General features: G+C 36.4%; 2 protein-coding genes across 3 annotated transcripts; one reads left to right on the top strand and one right to left on the bottom strand.

Annotated features, from left to right (window-relative positions):
* On the bottom strand, positions 1630-9272 carry LOC18772934 (chromatin assembly factor 1 subunit FAS1). 2 transcript variants are annotated; one of them, XM_020566376.1, is made up of 12 exons: positions 8436-9272; positions 7794-7893; positions 6523-6670; positions 6305-6428; positions 5867-6234; positions 5461-5781; positions 4869-4950; positions 4650-4790; positions 3123-3536; positions 2804-2902; positions 2249-2294; positions 1630-2170 (listed from the first exon to the last, which is right to left on the bottom strand). In XM_020566376.1, exons 1-12 carry the CDS (start codon positions 8910-8912, stop codon positions 2007-2009), a joined length of 2484 nt encoding a protein of 827 aa, XP_020421965.1. In that variant the 5' UTR covers positions 8913-9272; the 3' UTR covers positions 1630-2006. The 2 variants fall into 2 exon arrangements, with proteins under 2 accessions (XP_020421965.1, XP_007207218.1); XM_007207156.2 differs by having other exon boundaries at positions 2765-2902; positions 8436-9271.
* Positions 14639-16631, top strand: LOC18772119 (protein HEADING DATE 3A). Its single transcript, XM_007205940.2, has 4 exons — positions 14639-14988; positions 15182-15243; positions 15577-15617; positions 16041-16631. The coding sequence occupies exons 1-4, from the start codon at positions 14791-14793 to the stop codon at positions 16262-16264; spliced, it is 525 nt and encodes a 174-aa protein (XP_007206002.1). The 5' UTR covers positions 14639-14790; the 3' UTR covers positions 16265-16631.

The raw sequence follows: 16631 nt of genomic DNA, 5'->3' as shown, positions 1-16631 counted from the left end.
GCGGTTTTAAACCGCTAATTCACGGTTACCGACCGTTTTTTGCTACTCGATTTTTGGTTTCAAAAATCATCATACCGCAAATAGTCAGTTGGTTTGCAGTTACGGCAAAAATTCGCGATTACCGAACCACAACCACCCCTACAAATATCTATCCTAGAAAAACAAAAATCTCAAATAATAATACAACATAGCAGTGCAGGAAACAAAGCCGAGAAAGAATATAGGTTGCAATTCTCAGTTCCATTTCTCCACCATGTATGTTTCGAGTTTAGAGTTTTCCGTTGATTGATATGAGGCTCACTATAGGAAGCCTTAGTTTTTATAAAATATATATCTGTGTCTGTGTCTGTCTGTGTGTGGGGGGGTTTTAATTTGGTTGTTGACAATAATTAATTAGTGTAAATCTTTAAAGGGTAAATCCTTGACTTGAAAACGTTTGGAGATGCGTGCTTGTAAATTAAGCTGGAATTAGGGACAGATATGTGGTGAGATGAAGATAACCGATGAATTAATGTGTTGTTTTTTCCGTAAACAAAATATGAGAGAGCCAGAAGCAGCCACCACTACATTTTCAAGCGTGCGGTGGGTGGGACCCAAAACAAGAAAGAATTAAGATCAAGAAATAATATTCCCACATGGATCCGTTACATGCTGGTTGCTGCAGCAGAGAGAGCATGGCATAGCATAGCATACAAAATACAATAGCCTCATATCATATCCTCTGATTCATCTCCCAATAATGAATAGAATAGTAAATATTCATCTCCTCTGATTCTTTGCGTTTTGTTGTCACATCTCATATGAGATGAGATGCAATGTGATGTTTTTTTTTTTTTATAAATTCTTTTCTTTTATTTCTGTCTCTTTATAAACAAAATTATTTTAAGGAGCAAAACTGTAACAAGAAAAACAAAAGGCAAGTAAGCAGAAATTTTCATGGTGATGGACATGGATGGTTGTGGTAAATACTGAACAGTGTACGAACGAAGGAACCAAGTTCCCCAATTAGTGACATTTAAAAGCATATGTTAGCTTAACATGCCTAGATCAGATGTCTCAAATTCGAATCCCCACAACATCATAATTGTGTGTGTGTGTAAGATATCTCACTCTCCTTTAGTTTCGACAATCAGTCAAGCCAAGCTTTAGGTTCGGGGTTGGGTGTGTGCCCACCACCCCGCACAGGCCCTATGAATTACGAACAAAAGCAAGAGCAAGGGCAAGGGCCAAGGACAGCCAATAAATAAACCAACCTCCCACCTGTATTTTCCTTCCGTTTTAATTGTCTAATTAGTTCTCTCAGGTGAATGTCAATGAGCTTTTATTTTTGTTTTATGTATGTCCCTTTAAAATAAAGTTAAAGTATTTAAATAATATTTGGTGTTTCGCAAAAAAAAAAAAAAAAATATTTGGTGAATAAGAGCAGTTTGGAATAATTTCAACCATGATTACTTTATATATATATATATATATATATATATATATAATAACTATGGACAAAATCCTGAATGTTTCTTGTCAAAGCTTTTCCACCAATAACGTACCCATATATATAAATGCAAATGACTCAAGATACTTTCCCAAAAGCCAAAAGCCAATTTACGTTGAAAAGTCACGTGTAGATGTTTATTTCAACAACTAATTGCTGCTCTTTAATAAAGGCATACTTTGTATCCATCCAAAAACACACAAAAAAAGGACATAGTTTGATTATTCATAGTCAGTCTATCAGTCAGTCAGTCAGTCAGTCAGTCAGTCTTTGTAATCGTAAAATGATACTTAGAAATCAAAGCAGCAGCAGACGTAGAAATTCCTAGCCTATTGAATCTGTTTTACTTTCTGAAACAAAAAAAAAAAAAAAGAGTTTACACCAAACCTCTATGGGATTTGGATTGGGACAATCTGGGTATCTGCAGCGGATATATGCTATATGCTATTAACCGAAAAAACAGCCCATAAATCCATTCCATATATTACAAAAAGAAAAAACAAAACGAAACAGCAATCTACGGGCGTTCATATGCGCAACCCTGCTGCCCTTGTCCAAAACAACCTGGCTTCACAGCTGGCTGAGGTGACTTTTCATTAGGATTGAAACTTTTACCAGTAGGCGGCAAGCACCTTTTCGAGAAAAATGCAGCAATACTCTTGGTCTGCCCAGCTCTCTTTTCTGTTAATCACAAAGGAATGTTAGTCTTAAAGAACCAGATTCATTATGGTAATTTGAGGATGGTCAGGTCAAACATACCAGGAGATATTGAAAAGCCAACTTTGTCCAAAATTTCTTTCTTCACCTGCATTACAAGATGAACATGTATTAAGCAAACCACAACTTTCTACAAACATAGATTACTGTATGTTGTATATCCTCCATTCATCAGCCAAAGCAACTCAATTGCTACTAAACTTAACAGTTACCTTACCACTATAGTAACTAAATTTTATAACAAATTGTAACTAAGCAAAAAAGATAAGTATCTACATGAGCCCCTTTTTTAAGACACGACACTACCAAATGTGCTTGTTCTGGGCCTAAGCTCAACACAATAGAGCACCACAGGGCACAGGCACATAAAAATTCCATAAACAATTGTGCCTAATTGAAATATCACGCAGATGGCAGCACAAACCATTTTACATCTCCACTCCTGAGTGACCAATCTCTGAGATTTCAAATATTCAAGACTTTGTGTGTGTGTGTGTGTGTGTGTGTGTGTGTGTGGGAGGGGGGGTAATGGCGATTAACCAAGTTATGGTCATTAACCTGCCATCGGTTATCTGCAAAATCTGATATCTCACGCACTTTATTCCTTAACTGAGACTTCGACATATCTGGGAACTTTTTCTGCAAAGTTTGTAACACTTTATTGATGCCCTGTGAGCATGACTGAATGGCAGACACCTGAAAATTGGAAGATTATAATATTCTTAGCAACCAACTATTGGCACTGTCAACAAGAAAGAAATTCAAAGCAAAGCAAATATTTATGAAGCTAACGCTCTCCCTATTTATAGTTCATACTATCACTAAGTTTAAATTGGATGCAGTATTAATGAAACAGCTCATGTAAAATTGAAACCTCACACAAAGGTTTCTGATTCAAGATGTATACACTACTTACTATTGTAGGCAAATCCGATTCTGGTATAACAGTCACAGAGGAAATTGATTTAACACAGGGCGTGCCATTTGAAAGGAAAACTTCTTGGTCTTCTTCTGGTAAGCCATCAACTGATATCTCCACAGGTGAACTGCCAGGAAATATGTGCATACTAAGAGCTTGCAAGCACATCTGTTCGAGCTTAAGAATACCATTAAGATCTTCAGCTGTTAGCAAAGAGACCTTCTCATGCATCAAATTTGATATAATTAAAGGCTGATTTTTCTGAAGAGAGCGTTCTGTCAAATTTCCTAAATATTTTTGCTGTCGAAGCAAAATAGAGAATTTCTCGCTCTCTAAATCTTGCGTAAAACTAGGTGAGATTCTGGTCTCCTCATATGTTATATCAGTTTCCATCCTGTCAACTTGTACTCCCTGCAAGCATAAAAAAGGGCAAGTTTCATAAATAGGTACTTCGACTTTTTGATTACATGGTGATCATTTCAGCCAAATCGTTAATGATTTGTTCGTCTATTTATTTGATCAAACACAGATGCCTCAGTGGTTTCCAGTCAGGCTGACTTTTTTTCAACAATATCCTTAAATGGACTTCAAAAAATAGACAGTTCGGATAATCAATTTATAAGCAGAGTGGGACCCACAAATAGTATTACATGAGGAACCGTCAACTCAAGCCCACTGTACATATATTATATTATAGTAACGAGTTAAGGTATTTCCAAGCTATGGAATAAACTTGCCCCAAAAAGCGTTTTACAAGGGGCATTCTCTGAAAGTAAAGGAACAGCTCAAATGTTTCAATTACGACCTTTTTAGACCAATACACATGAATCTCTTTTTGAGGGACTGAAACATAAATGAATCCATGTCAGCTAAATTTTTTATTTTTTTTTATTAATCATAACATCACACAAGGGAGAGTTGAAACAATTAATTTTAGTTGGACATGTTGTTCAACCATTTGACAAGAGTACTTTGCAAATGGCTTAAGACAATGCAAACACAAGGCTTACACAAGTCAGCTAGGATAAGCAAAAAGAATTTTAAGGAATGCAGGCACCTAATAAAATATTTTTGCAAAGTAAATCATTCACGTTATACTCACCAATTGTACCTGTAAATGACTAGAAGGAAAGGAAATGAAAATGTGAATGACTTAGATATCTCCGTACAATACTAGTTGAGTACAATTAGATGAGAATTATGAGCATTTCGATACTATAGAAGTCTGAAAATTATGTAACGAAATGAAAACTCATCCATGAAACTGAAATACAACTATTATTAACCACTCTTTACCTTTTATTCTGTGAATGAGAAGGGACAAGATTTCACTCATTAATAACAAGTAGAACAATTTAGAGAGGAAAATGTTATGCCTAAAGAGTTACTCCATGACATTAGTTCTTACAATGGCCTACACACATAGCACACCAACCAAATTTGTAGACATACTCAATGATCATCCAAAACATTATCACAAGGGTAAAAAGTAACTTCGCAACTTCAACCATCAAAATTACTGACCTCATTTTCTGAGAGATACCCATCGGGTACAAAAAAGCCATCTTCACTTTCATCTTCATCATCAGCTTTTGAACACCCTTCTTCTAAGCCTTCCTCTTCATCGTCTTTATCACAATCAGACAGGCTTTCACCAGGATCCTCCTGGATAATGACACAGTCATTACTGACAATTATCGCCTACATATCAACTACATGGTATGAAAAAGAGTCACATATTACCTCTTCCCACTCCTCATCGCTATCCACATCATAATCCAAGTCCGGGTCCTTTCTAAAAGGGTGACAGGGTCGAACAACATGACTGAAAACCACATTATAACAAATATAATCAGTCTAATATTTCCGCCACAATTAGTCGAGCCTTCTACGTGCTAGGCAACCAGGAAAAAAAACCTTTCTATACTGAAACATAACACAAAGTGTTATGAGTTAATTCCACTATTGCATAAAAGGACAACAGAAAATTCCCATTCACAACAATATGCAATGTGTAAATTCAGATCCAAATAGACAAACAAAAACATGTAAAGCACTCAAATGCTTTACTTTCTTGCTCCCCTTTTACTATGGTAACCTAGCTACCAGATATTATAAACAAACATGGCATGTTTCCAACCAATTACTTGGCAATTGACAAATGATATGTTGCTTTCTTAAACTTCAAGCAGTCGTCCAAGTTGACTGATCAAATAGTGGACTCTTTGTGGGTGCCTATTTTAGACCACCTCCTTTCAGACACAATTTGGGCTTAATATATCTCACTTAAGTCTCACTCTCCCACAACTAAAATTCATGAAGGAGATGAACTCACCTTTTCTTAGGCCATATACCATAGAATGCAGGTCTACAGCTCTTATCAAATTGTAACAACTGCTTTCCCCGTTTGCACTTTTTAACATCAGTAAGAGAAAAATCTGTATTAGCCTGACATGATTTATCATCGGAAACATGTTCTCTCCATCTATCTACAAGTCTCTCTGTGCTTAAATCATCACCACGAACTAGTCCTTTACTGGTTGTGAGCTTAAGTTCCTTAAATAGTTCAGTCTTAGGCTTCTGACGTATGCCCCAGTGTTGGTTTCTGTTTGACCGAATAGAATGGCCTAAGTGGCGCCAGGAAGACACGTGCAACCTGCAATGTATGAAGAAATTATCATTATAAATTGAGAAGAATGCATCTTTAATGGTTATATGGTTTGAACATTAATGATGCCAACCTGCGGATATCCTCAGCAATAATCTCCTCATTAGATGAAAGAGTATGATCCATTGACTGGGTGACTACCTCAGCCATATTTTCACTGTTTTTACTCAACAAATCAGACACAGTTGCTTTAGTTGGAAATTGGTCGCTCTGGCATGCCACGATGGTTTTGCTTCTTTTGACAAAACGTTCCATGATTGAAGCTTGCTTTTTTATGGATAGTTGCTTTTTCAACTCAGCTTCTTCCTTTTCTCGACGGCGTTGTTCTTTTTCAGCATCTTCTTGCTGCTTCCTCTGCAGTTTCCTCATTTCAGACTCTTCTTTTTCACGACGCTTTTCATCTTTTTCTGACTCTCCTTGAAGCCGCTTTAGCTCCTTCTCCTGAAATACTTCTACAGTTAATCCTGACAAGAAAATTAGGTAGCCCAGAGGGTGTCAACAAATAACTTACACTTAACCATTCTTCCTTTTGACGTTCACGTTCCAATCTTTTTTTCTCTTTCTCAGACACTCGTTTATCTCTCTCCATTTGTTTGATTAATAATTTCTCTTCTCTTTTAGCCTCTTTCTTTGCCCTATGACAACAGTCAAACAAAAAAAATACCTTATTAGGAAAAAAAAATTGAAATTTTGATATACTCTTTACTCATACTCACTGAATATACATACATGTCTGCACCATTTTTCACTGATAAGCGATCCATTAATGAGCGGATCTTTGCCTCGCACAGCGCTTTATCAAGCTGTTCAGATGCCTTCATCAGGTCATGTATGTAATTTTGATCGCTCTCTGGCTTTTGTAATGCCATTGCCATTGCTAGCACAAACATAAATGTCAGTAACTCACCTCACAATCCAAAACTAAATGAATGTAACAAAGATGACGTAGTATTTAAAGGTGCAGAATGTTCAAGTCAGGATCATGGAGACCACTAAACTAACTTATATTTCTTTTCATAGTCAAATGAAAATTAATTAGATAAAACATACATCAATGAGCCGAATTTATGTGTATACAGTGTATAAACTAACAAGACACTAGATGCGGGCTCTAAAACTTAAGAAACATGGTCAAAAGGTATAAAAGATTTGTCACATCAGCGTACAAGATAGGACTCCAGTTTGCACCACCTTTAATTACTCCACACTCTCAGCCACTCAGACCTTGGAAACATTGAACAACCTTTTCCCCAACATAAAGAGACTTTTTTTTTACCATGGCATGTCACTACCCAAAAAAGATAAAAGAAATCGAATATAAGTTACAAAGATAATCTGTAACAATGTGGCACCACCCCTCCCAAATAAGCATTTCGGAATTTCTGACTGTTGATTGGAAACATCAATCTAGAGCAAACAAATCACTTCCTGTCTTTATTCTTCAATTTCTATGCATCGTTTGCTTTTCTACATTTCCATTAATCAACTTAAAGTAAAAGAAAGGCTAGCCAACCCCTTTTCTTATTTGTGCTTCAAGAGGTGTTTATGCATGGCTAGTCACATCACAACTAGTAAGCATTGAGTTAGTACATCAATGCTCCCCAGATGCATCATGTGCATATGACAAAGCAAAATATGAATTTTCTCTTGGTATATAGTCTCAGGGAGCATTCAAATTACCAAAAACAGAGGAAAAGGAAATCAACTAGATTGCATTCTTCTGTTTCAGCCAAACAGCAGTAACATGTTACAAGGTTTTCAAGGATGGAGGTAAATATTTTGGTGATGTATTGACTGAAAATGATAATGAAGGCAATATTTATGTTTACAATCAGAATTAAGGTGAAACCCATCTGGCATGTGATGACAATACAACTATCATGTGATTCAATTATAACACAAGTAAAATAGACAAACAAATCCATAGCATTATTGCTCATCATTATGTAATGCACAAGACACCCAAAACCAGTCATTTAATTAAGGAAGCATATATGTACCAGAAACCGCAGTAATCCTCTCATGGATCTTTCTTCGACAAGTGCGCCTAATATTCAACACTCCGCGCACAGGTGCTGGCATCAACTTTACATCCCTTGTCTATGCAATAGGTAAGAAAAGATAAAAACTTAATAGACCAAAGATAAAGTAAATAGTGAAGTACAGAAAGTTGCCAAACAGCAACGATTAGTATGCCCAACAAAATATGCAAGCAAGAAAACGGTAAACACTCAACATATCAGAAAAAGAAAAAGAAATGTGGGTCAAAAAACAAAAGCCTTTTATACACACATCAAAGGCAATCAAATTAAGAACAAGAAATATTCATGTATTCAAAAACAAAGAAAAGAAAATAAGAAACAAAGACAAACTGACAGGGGCATTCGGTATTCCGTCCCAGCGCCAAATTAAATACGCCCACAATAGAACTGCAATTAGAGGAAGACCTATACATACAAAAGAAGCACAATAATCTAAACAAAATTAACCAAAACATAAAGTAACAAGCAAGGTTCACAAATCTATCAACAATTCAGGAAACCACATAAATTGAACATACTCAGTTATCAAAAATCCAAAACCAATACAAATGGGCACAAATTGAACATTCATAAAAATTCAATAGTAAAAAGAATCATCACCTCCCAACACCAAAGACACGACTCGGACTCGTCCTCCAACACATCAGCATCAACATTCGGCACACCGTACATCACTCTTTGTCCAACAAAGAGCACAATGCTCTTCACACAGGCCAAAGTCACATTCCCAAAAGCCTCATTTCCGTTCTTGACCTTCTCGAAAACCTCCTCAACAAGCTTCGACAATGGCAGCCCACTCTCTTCGATCAAAGCCCCAATGACCGAATTCATATTGTTACCACATAGCTTCACATCTAAATCGACTCTCTGACCCATCACTTCCATGTAGAACCCAAACAACCCATCAAGTTGTTTGCGAAAAGATTCAATCTGAGCCTCTTTTGCCTCAAGTCCCAAACATTCTGGGCTGAAGCTAACCCTCTTTCGCTTCTGGGTCTTCCTCACTCGATCTTGGTCGTTGGATTTCCGGCCAATTGGGTTATCTCCGCCGTCAATTGCTACCACTTCACACATCATTTTCAAACTCTAGGGCTAGAAAAGTCCGATTCACTCAAACACATATGAAAATTCACAGATCAAAAGCCCGAACTCCTAGATAATCTGAACCAGACGGAAAAACGACGCTGCTTGGGTCCAATGGACGGGGGATTAAGAAGAAAACGAATAGGACAAGTGAACAGCTGAGTATTTCAGAAACCCTAAGGAGAGAAAGAATGGCTTTTCCAAATATCTTCACGTCTTTTCTTCTTTTATCTTTTTTAAACAAAGAAATTCTTGGAGATACTGAAAAGATGGGTGGGAGTTGTAGAGACAGAGCGGCAACCAGATATATAAAGTAACAATTTTTCCAACAGCTATGAATAATTTTGAAGACGAAACAAATTTATTTATTTTTTCTGTTTTCTATAAATAATTAAATAAAATGCTCTTGGAGAGTAATATTACCAAAAGGGTTGCCATACTTTTATTTTTCCCGCCAAAAAGGTTTGCCTCCAAAATTGCTAAAATAACGCTTTTTATGATTTTCGTTTTTCGCGCCTCTGGTGTTCGTTTGCGCGGGACACCGGAAAATGATACACGTGGGGGACCGCATGGCATTTGCCAGTACTCGTGGCGCCTGAGGAAGATAGTATAATTAAATTCCACGCAGAACAATTTAGAAACAAGGTTAACAATTTTGCCACAAAATAATTGAAAATTAAATATTTATGTTTTTTTTTCGAAAATGTGTCTTTTTTTATAGTAATTTTCCCTTTATTACTCGAAGGTAGACTGGTTTTGTTGGATGTCAAAGACTAATAAGGAAGAGAATAGCAAGAAACAGGGAGAGAGATTTTTATTTTTTAAAATCTTATGTTCAAAATGTCTACCAACATAAAGCCTCAACGGACCTCTTTCATTACTTCTGTTTTTAATAAGTGATAGTGAAGATTCAAATATTCTAAGTTGGATCCCTTAGGCCATCTCCAGGAGTGGAGGCCTAAACATAGTCAATCCATAAAATTTAGTTCATTATTTATAGTTTTTTAAAGAATAGTATTGGGTTATATTTTTATCATCTCCACCGGTGCATGACTAAATCATAACCTCTCAATATTTTATTAATTTTTAATATATTATTTAAATATATTAGTTGATTTAATTAAACTATTATTTATACCCTATTCAAAATACATTTTAGATGAGGGGACTTTTTTTGTATGAAAGGAGGAAGGATAATAGGTAAATGATGAAAAAATTGTGGGAAATTCTGTAGAATGATGAAAAGAGTAAGGATAGTATGTAAAATGAAGGATGAAAAGAATGTAGGAAATTAGATAGAAGGATGAAAATAACGTGGGAAATTATGTAGAAATGAGGTTGGTGTTTATAGAAGAAAAAAAAATTTGGATTTTTTTAGATTTTTTTCATATAAAAAAAACCAATTTTTAGGATTTTTTTTTTTTTGAAAAATAATAACAATGGCTAGCTGACGTCAAGTGGCCTGAAATAGCCCACCCAAGAATCATGCCAAGTTGGCCCAACAATTTGCCTCTTGGGGATGCTGATTAGGTTTGGGCCAATGATATTGCATGTTTAGCCCATTTATTAGAAATAACTTTTAGGTGTGAAATGGCTAAATTTGTGAGTTTAGCTCACTGCTTAGGCCATCTCCAACTTTAATGATCTAAACGTCACATTGTTGGTTTAGCCTAAAAACCTTCTCCAACCCATGTATTGCATGGGCTTAAATATTGTCTACTGGATTGCATGGACTTAAAATTGGTGAACCCCACGGAGAGAAGAAAAGTAGCCCACATGAACAAGTGAATAAAGAGGGCCCCGTCTAAAGCAAGCACTGACATCGACCAACACTAGTGCGCTTCACGTGGCAAGATCAAGTGAAGTAGTCGTTATCCAACGACTACATTTCAAGATACAGTTTGTTTTTGTTTTCATTCAAATCCAATGTTGTTTTCATTTTAAATGATGGATTTTTTTAGGTTAAAATGTTTATAAAATTAAATTGTGAATATTTAAACAAAAATAATGTCAAGATAAATTAACGAAAGAACAAAATTAGAGGTTAATCATTCTTGAACAATTTAATAAAGTTGCGGACTCAAATTATGAGTGTGCATAGCTGGAGGAAAAAACTATTTGAGTCTGAAAAATACATGAATAGTGTATTTTGGAGGGTGGAATTTTGAGTTTAGCCTAAACATGGTTGGAGATGGCCTTGTAGTTTCTTGAAGATAAACACCACTAAAAGTTGGTTTGGTTCATGAAATAAATTTATTGAGAATAAAACTCTCATGTCTAATATGAGAGGGTATTCATAGGAGATGTTTACTCATATGTTTAGCAACTCTGAGAAATGAGGACCGAAAAATGTCATTTAATCTAATTCCCTTGTTTGGTTTATGTAGTATTAGAAATGAAAAGTTGTTCAATTTTTCAATATTACCCTTAATTTCGTTAAAGTTATTAATGAAAAGTGGTATTTGAAAATTTGAATAAGGGTAAGTTAGCACAAGAAAAAGTGCATTACATTCCTTCATACGTATATATGAGAAAAAATGATCACATGACACGTATTCTCAATAGTGCACTTGCCAAATATAAAAATGCAATTTCATACCGTTTTTCAAACTTGTAAACCTTGAATCAAACATGCCATGAGTTAGAGGCTAGTTCATTGATCATATTAATTGTTGCTTGAATGTATTACCATAGATTGATTGTTTAGCAAAACAAACATTTGTCTTGGTTATAACAAAAGGTGAAATGTTGTAAAATGAATTGGGATATGTGCGAATATTGAGCTGCACGTAAAGTAGATGAGACACAGTATTTAACGAGGTTCGGCTATGCCTACGTCCCCGGAGAGCAGCAGTAGTAACTTTTCCACTATGTAAAATAATAGGGCTACAACTTTAGTGTTTACAATATGTATGGCTCACTCAATTTTCTCTCTTGGAGAATTTCTCTCTTGCTCTCTTTCCTCTCAACTCACTCACCCTCTTTCTTCCTTCTCTTCCTATTCTCTACGTGTAAACTTCTCTTGATGGAGGTATCTATTTATAGGCCTAAGACATTGTTTGTTCACCTCACAATATAATTGGTAGACAACATCATTAATATTCTTCAATCAACAACATCATTAATATTCTTCAATCAATTGAGTAGTGGTTTGGTTTGGTGGGTGTGTGGTTAGGTTTGGTGGGTGTTAGTTGGCTATGTGAGCTTCACCTATTCTTCTTTACAACATGAAATAATATTTTCAGTGATTGTGGCTTGGAAGCCCATTTATACGTTGGTCGCCGTCGCCGTGGTTTTGGCCCATTTGAGAACTAGGAGCTGGAAATTGCAGAATAGTAATATATTCATGAATTGAAAATCAGGTGCTGTGCTGTGCTGGACCTTGAAAAAGGGTGGTTGGCACACCTCGATCGCTTTTCACTTATCTTTTGTAAGTGGACTGGACTGTGTGTCCGCCTCCATGAAAAAGAAGATGATATATGTATGGTATTTACGTGCGAAAGTTTTATATTATAATCATATATGTGGAATTTGATTGGCAAGAAGACGCGGGACAAAACTTACAAGAGATAAAACAAGTCGGTCTGCTTGCTTTATGTTTGCGATGGATAGGTTTAGAGAGGCGGAGGAGGAGAAGGGAGTTGTGGTTTGGCCACAACACAAAGCGAATCATTTCCTTATTTGGAAGGTTCTCTGGTGACCAATGCTTTATGTATCTCGAGAAATCCAAGTATATATATTGATGGGCGACAATTGCTGAACATCCAATCCAAATCGATTCTGTGTCCCTTTGTTCCTTTGTTTTTTGGCTACGCACGCAGTCTTTGTCCAGCTTTGATTCACTCACTTGTCCTTTTTTTTTTGGTTTAAATTTTTTTTTTATTTTAAAAAATGATCGGTTGGAACTTGGAAGAAGAATAATGAAATCATGAAATCATGAAATGAATGGAATGGAATGATCCCAATTCCCTCGAGGGCTTTCAACAACTAGTACTAGTACCTAAAAAAGAGTCGGGCTAAGGCCCTCTCTTGCTCATCAGTCAATTCCTGTATCTATCTCTCTTTTTCTTTTCTTGAGTTTGTGCGGCCTCATCCTCTCACTCCCACACCCAAAAAAGTAACAAGCGCACACCACAATGTCAAATTGTCAATATGCAAGGAAGGCCCTTTGCTCATTGCTTCCTCTCAATCACAATAAAATTAATATATATATATATATATATTTTAATTTCTTTAAGTAAAGGAAAATTTGGTACATATATATATCTGGAAGGAATGAGGTCATATATACAATAACTATACGTAGGTAAGACAAGAGAAGTCCGTACAAGAGCTATATAATCGGTTGAGAAAGGACGAAAGAAAGAAAGAAAAAAAAAAGGTTGTAAAAAAGTAATGAAAATATCTGCCATATAGCTCGATCGTCGTGATCTTTTGACCTGTCCAAATGAGCACGGCACTAGATGGAGACGGATCGTTGGGTCTAAGTTTAACACTCTAAAGGAGAGAGATTCGGCAGTTGATAATACTAATATATGTACGTTCTTATATTTAGGAGATGAGATCAGAGACAGACAGGACAACCGATGTATAGTGGGGAATGGAATGGAAGTGCATGCGTAGGTACTAGGTGATGGTGGTGTGGGGTGATATATCCTCCCCTGAAGATATCAGTAATTAAGCGCATGCGTGGTTCGCTGCTCATGATGTATATATCTGACTGAGACTGACTGATCACTGCTCACACCTACTGACCATATATAAGTATGTATATAAACCAGTGACATGATATGATATGATGATACGATGAATATGTAGTTTACGAGTTGGCAGTGTGCAGTGAAACCTACAGTTTTGAGTTCATGAGCTACCAAATAGTACAAGTACCACCAACTACAGGGCTACAGGGCTACAGGGCTACAGGGCTACAGGGCTACGGGGCTACAGGGCTACAGATACAAGGACTCCAAGGAGCAAAGATATGTATGTATTCATCATCGTCAACTATTTCGAATCTCATAAAATCATGTATGTCCAAACTCAAAATTAACCACATTCACGCGATTCTTCTAAACCCTTTGGTTCAATTCATCACATCCACACACGTACCCATTCCAGACTAGCTACTTTGTTTGAATCCACCAAGATTCCCTGAGAAAGCGATCTGCCACTGCCTCGCCTATGCCACACAACCCAATAACAAAACTTAGGCTTTAATTTGCATTTATGTTTGTTTCTCTTTCTCTTTTTATCCACTCACACTTTTACACTTTCACACTTGAGATAGCATTATCTCAAGTGTAAGAATAATTATTATTCTTAACCAATTCAGTTACAAGTCTCTAATCGCTGACTATTTCATATTATATACATATATGTAATGCAAAAAAGAATTTGAATAATTTGAGATTGCCAGGTAGCTAGAATTTTCTTCTGGAGGGGAAGAGCAGATTTTGACAACATGTACGATGATGGGGGAGCTTTTTGGACCGACAACGCATAAACTGATGAATTGGAGAATAAAGAGTGGTGGTCCACTACTTGACTTTACAGGTTGATGAAAGAGAGGAACTTAGTAAGAATCAAAAGAAAATAAAAATATCGAGCAAAAGGCAAAAGCTTTCCACGGAGCAATCAGAATATCTTTTTTAAGTTACTGGTTGCACAAGAAGAAAAACAAAATGGGCAGCAGAATATAAATAGCCAATGGCCCTCTCGAATTGGATCACCAAACCAACTCGATCTTCTCAATATCAAATACAACTAGTTATTTGGATACTTTGTGTTTGAGTTCGAGTTTGAGCTTCGTGTATATATCTATATATATATATATATTTACTCGTCAAAAGATAAAAAGAAAGAAAGGAAGAAAATGCCTAGGGACAGGGACCCGCTTGTTGTTGGAAGAGTGGTAGGTGATGTTTTAGACCCGTTTACAAGGTCTGTTTCTCTCAGGGTCACTTACGGTATGAAGGAGGTTAACAATGGTTGCGAGCTCAAACCTTCCCAAGTTGTCCAACAACCTAGAGTTGATACTGGTGGGGATGATCTTAGGACTTTCTACACTCTGGTAAGTGAAGTAATTAACGTTTAGTATACTTTTACTACTTTATTATAATTAGCTCTCTCTCTCTCTCTACTTTCTTCCACTCCATCTTATTTTGCATGATTAAGTGCATACGTACGGGGTCAATCCATCCTCTTGCTTGCATGCTTTTTTATCAACTCTCCACTACATATGATACATTAATTCATTGTTGCAGGTCATGGTGGATCCTGATGCACCCAGCCCAAGTGACCCCAACCTTAAGGAATATTTGCATTGGTGTGTATTATTTGTAGCTTCTCTCTCCCAAGGAATAAAGACATCTCTCTCTCTCTCTCTCCCTCCCTCTTTTCCGTAGAAATTTGTCCTATCCCAGCTATATAGATTGACTATATCTTCCCCCTTTGGCTTAAGCAATTTGCCATCAAAGTTGAGGTTTCGAGTTCAAATCTTCATCCCTTTTTTGACCAAATATGTATTGGGGAAAGAGTATATATAGACGAAGAAGGATTTGCTTAGGAAAAAGAAGAATGTTCATTCATTTATTCCTGGTTGTTTTCGGAATATCAGTTAAATGTTGGTCTTATACTTCTGATTGTGCCAACTTTTCAGGTTGGTTACGGATATACCAGCAACAACGGCGGCAAGCTTTGGTGAGTAGTTCCTATTATATTCTAGTTAGGGTAATGGTAGGCTTAATTACCACATTTTTATACCACACCGTGTACCACCTGTCAAATAGAGATGGAGCCTACCAATACAATGGGGCCCACATCTATTAGAGAGGTTGTACATAATGTGGTATAAAAACGTGATAAATCTAGCATTTTCCTTCTAGTTATTGGGCATTTTTTCTTGGTTTTTTTTGGTGGAGGGGGGAATATTTCACTCATTACCATATAAGTATGAGCTCCTACATTCTTACCAATAGTAATGTGACAGGTGTGCATAAAATTTTCAAAGAAATGTTCGATTGGTCTAGTCTACAAAGGCATAATTAATTAACATTTGATTATATTTTTGGATGCATGACCAATTTATAATGAAACCCCATATACGTACATTTATTGATGTAGGGCAAGAGATTGTGTGTTATGAAAGCCCACGGCCAACGGTGGGGATTCATCGCTTTGTTTTGGTGTTATTTCGGCAATTGGGTAGGCAAACAGTGTATGCTCCGGGGTGGCGCCAGAACTTTAATACTAGAGACTTTGCGGAGCTTTACAATCTTGGATTACCGGTATCTGCCGTCTATTTTAACTGCCAAAGGGAGAGCGGCTCTGGAGGGAGGAGAAGATAATTAAGTTCGATATTATTAAGCATGTTATACTTGTAATATTATTGACGAAGCTAGTTAATCTATATATAACGTGGAAACTAATAGTAATAATAATTTAGCTAGCTAGTGGTAATCAATCTCCTACTAGCTAGCTAGTCCATGCCATGGCACTAGGGCACTAGGGCACCAGGGCACAGCATGTTGTATGCTTGTTTGAGACTACATCCGTACGTCTCCACTTTCAAATTAACAAGGCTAGCTATATATATATATATATAATAATAATAATTAAGTAAATGTCAAAGTTCTCTTCTTCGGTCGAAGGGGATGTCGACTCCATATAAATACAAAGTGTCGATCAAATATTCATATTATATTATATTTTCCA

The sequence above is a fragment of the Prunus persica genome, chromosome G6 (genome assembly GCF_000346465.2).
Source record: "Prunus persica cultivar Lovell chromosome G6, Prunus_persica_NCBIv2, whole genome shotgun sequence".
NCBI classification, from domain to species: domain Eukaryota; kingdom Viridiplantae; phylum Streptophyta; class Magnoliopsida; order Rosales; family Rosaceae; genus Prunus; species Prunus persica.
Note: the sequence above shows the minus strand (reverse complement) of the source record. Positions and strands in the feature narration are given on the sequence as shown.

Bases quoted from the DNA above. Each gene is read 5' to 3' on its own strand.
- LOC18772934 (XM_007207156.2), bottom strand. From the start codon at position 8,912: ATGATGTGTGAAGTGGTAGCAATTGACGGCGGAGATAACCCAATTGGC. The intron at 6,429-6,522 runs GTATGTATATTC...CTGTTGTCATAG, and splicing joins GTGAAAAATGGTGCAGACAT to GGCAAAGAAAGAGGCTAAAA. The intron at 5,782-5,866 runs GTTGGCATCATT...CATACATTGCAG, and splicing joins ATTGCTGAGGATATCCGCAG to GTTGCACGTGTCTTCCTGGC.
- LOC18772119 (XM_007205940.2), top strand. From the start codon at position 14,791: ATGCCTAGGGACAGGGACCCGCTTGTTGTTGGAAGAGTGGTAGGTGAT. The intron at 14,989-15,181 runs GTAAGTGAAGTA...TCATTGTTGCAG, and splicing joins TTAGGACTTTCTACACTCTG to GTCATGGTGGATCCTGATGC. The intron at 15,244-15,576 runs GTGTGTATTATT...CCAACTTTTCAG, and splicing joins CTTAAGGAATATTTGCATTG to GTTGGTTACGGATATACCAG.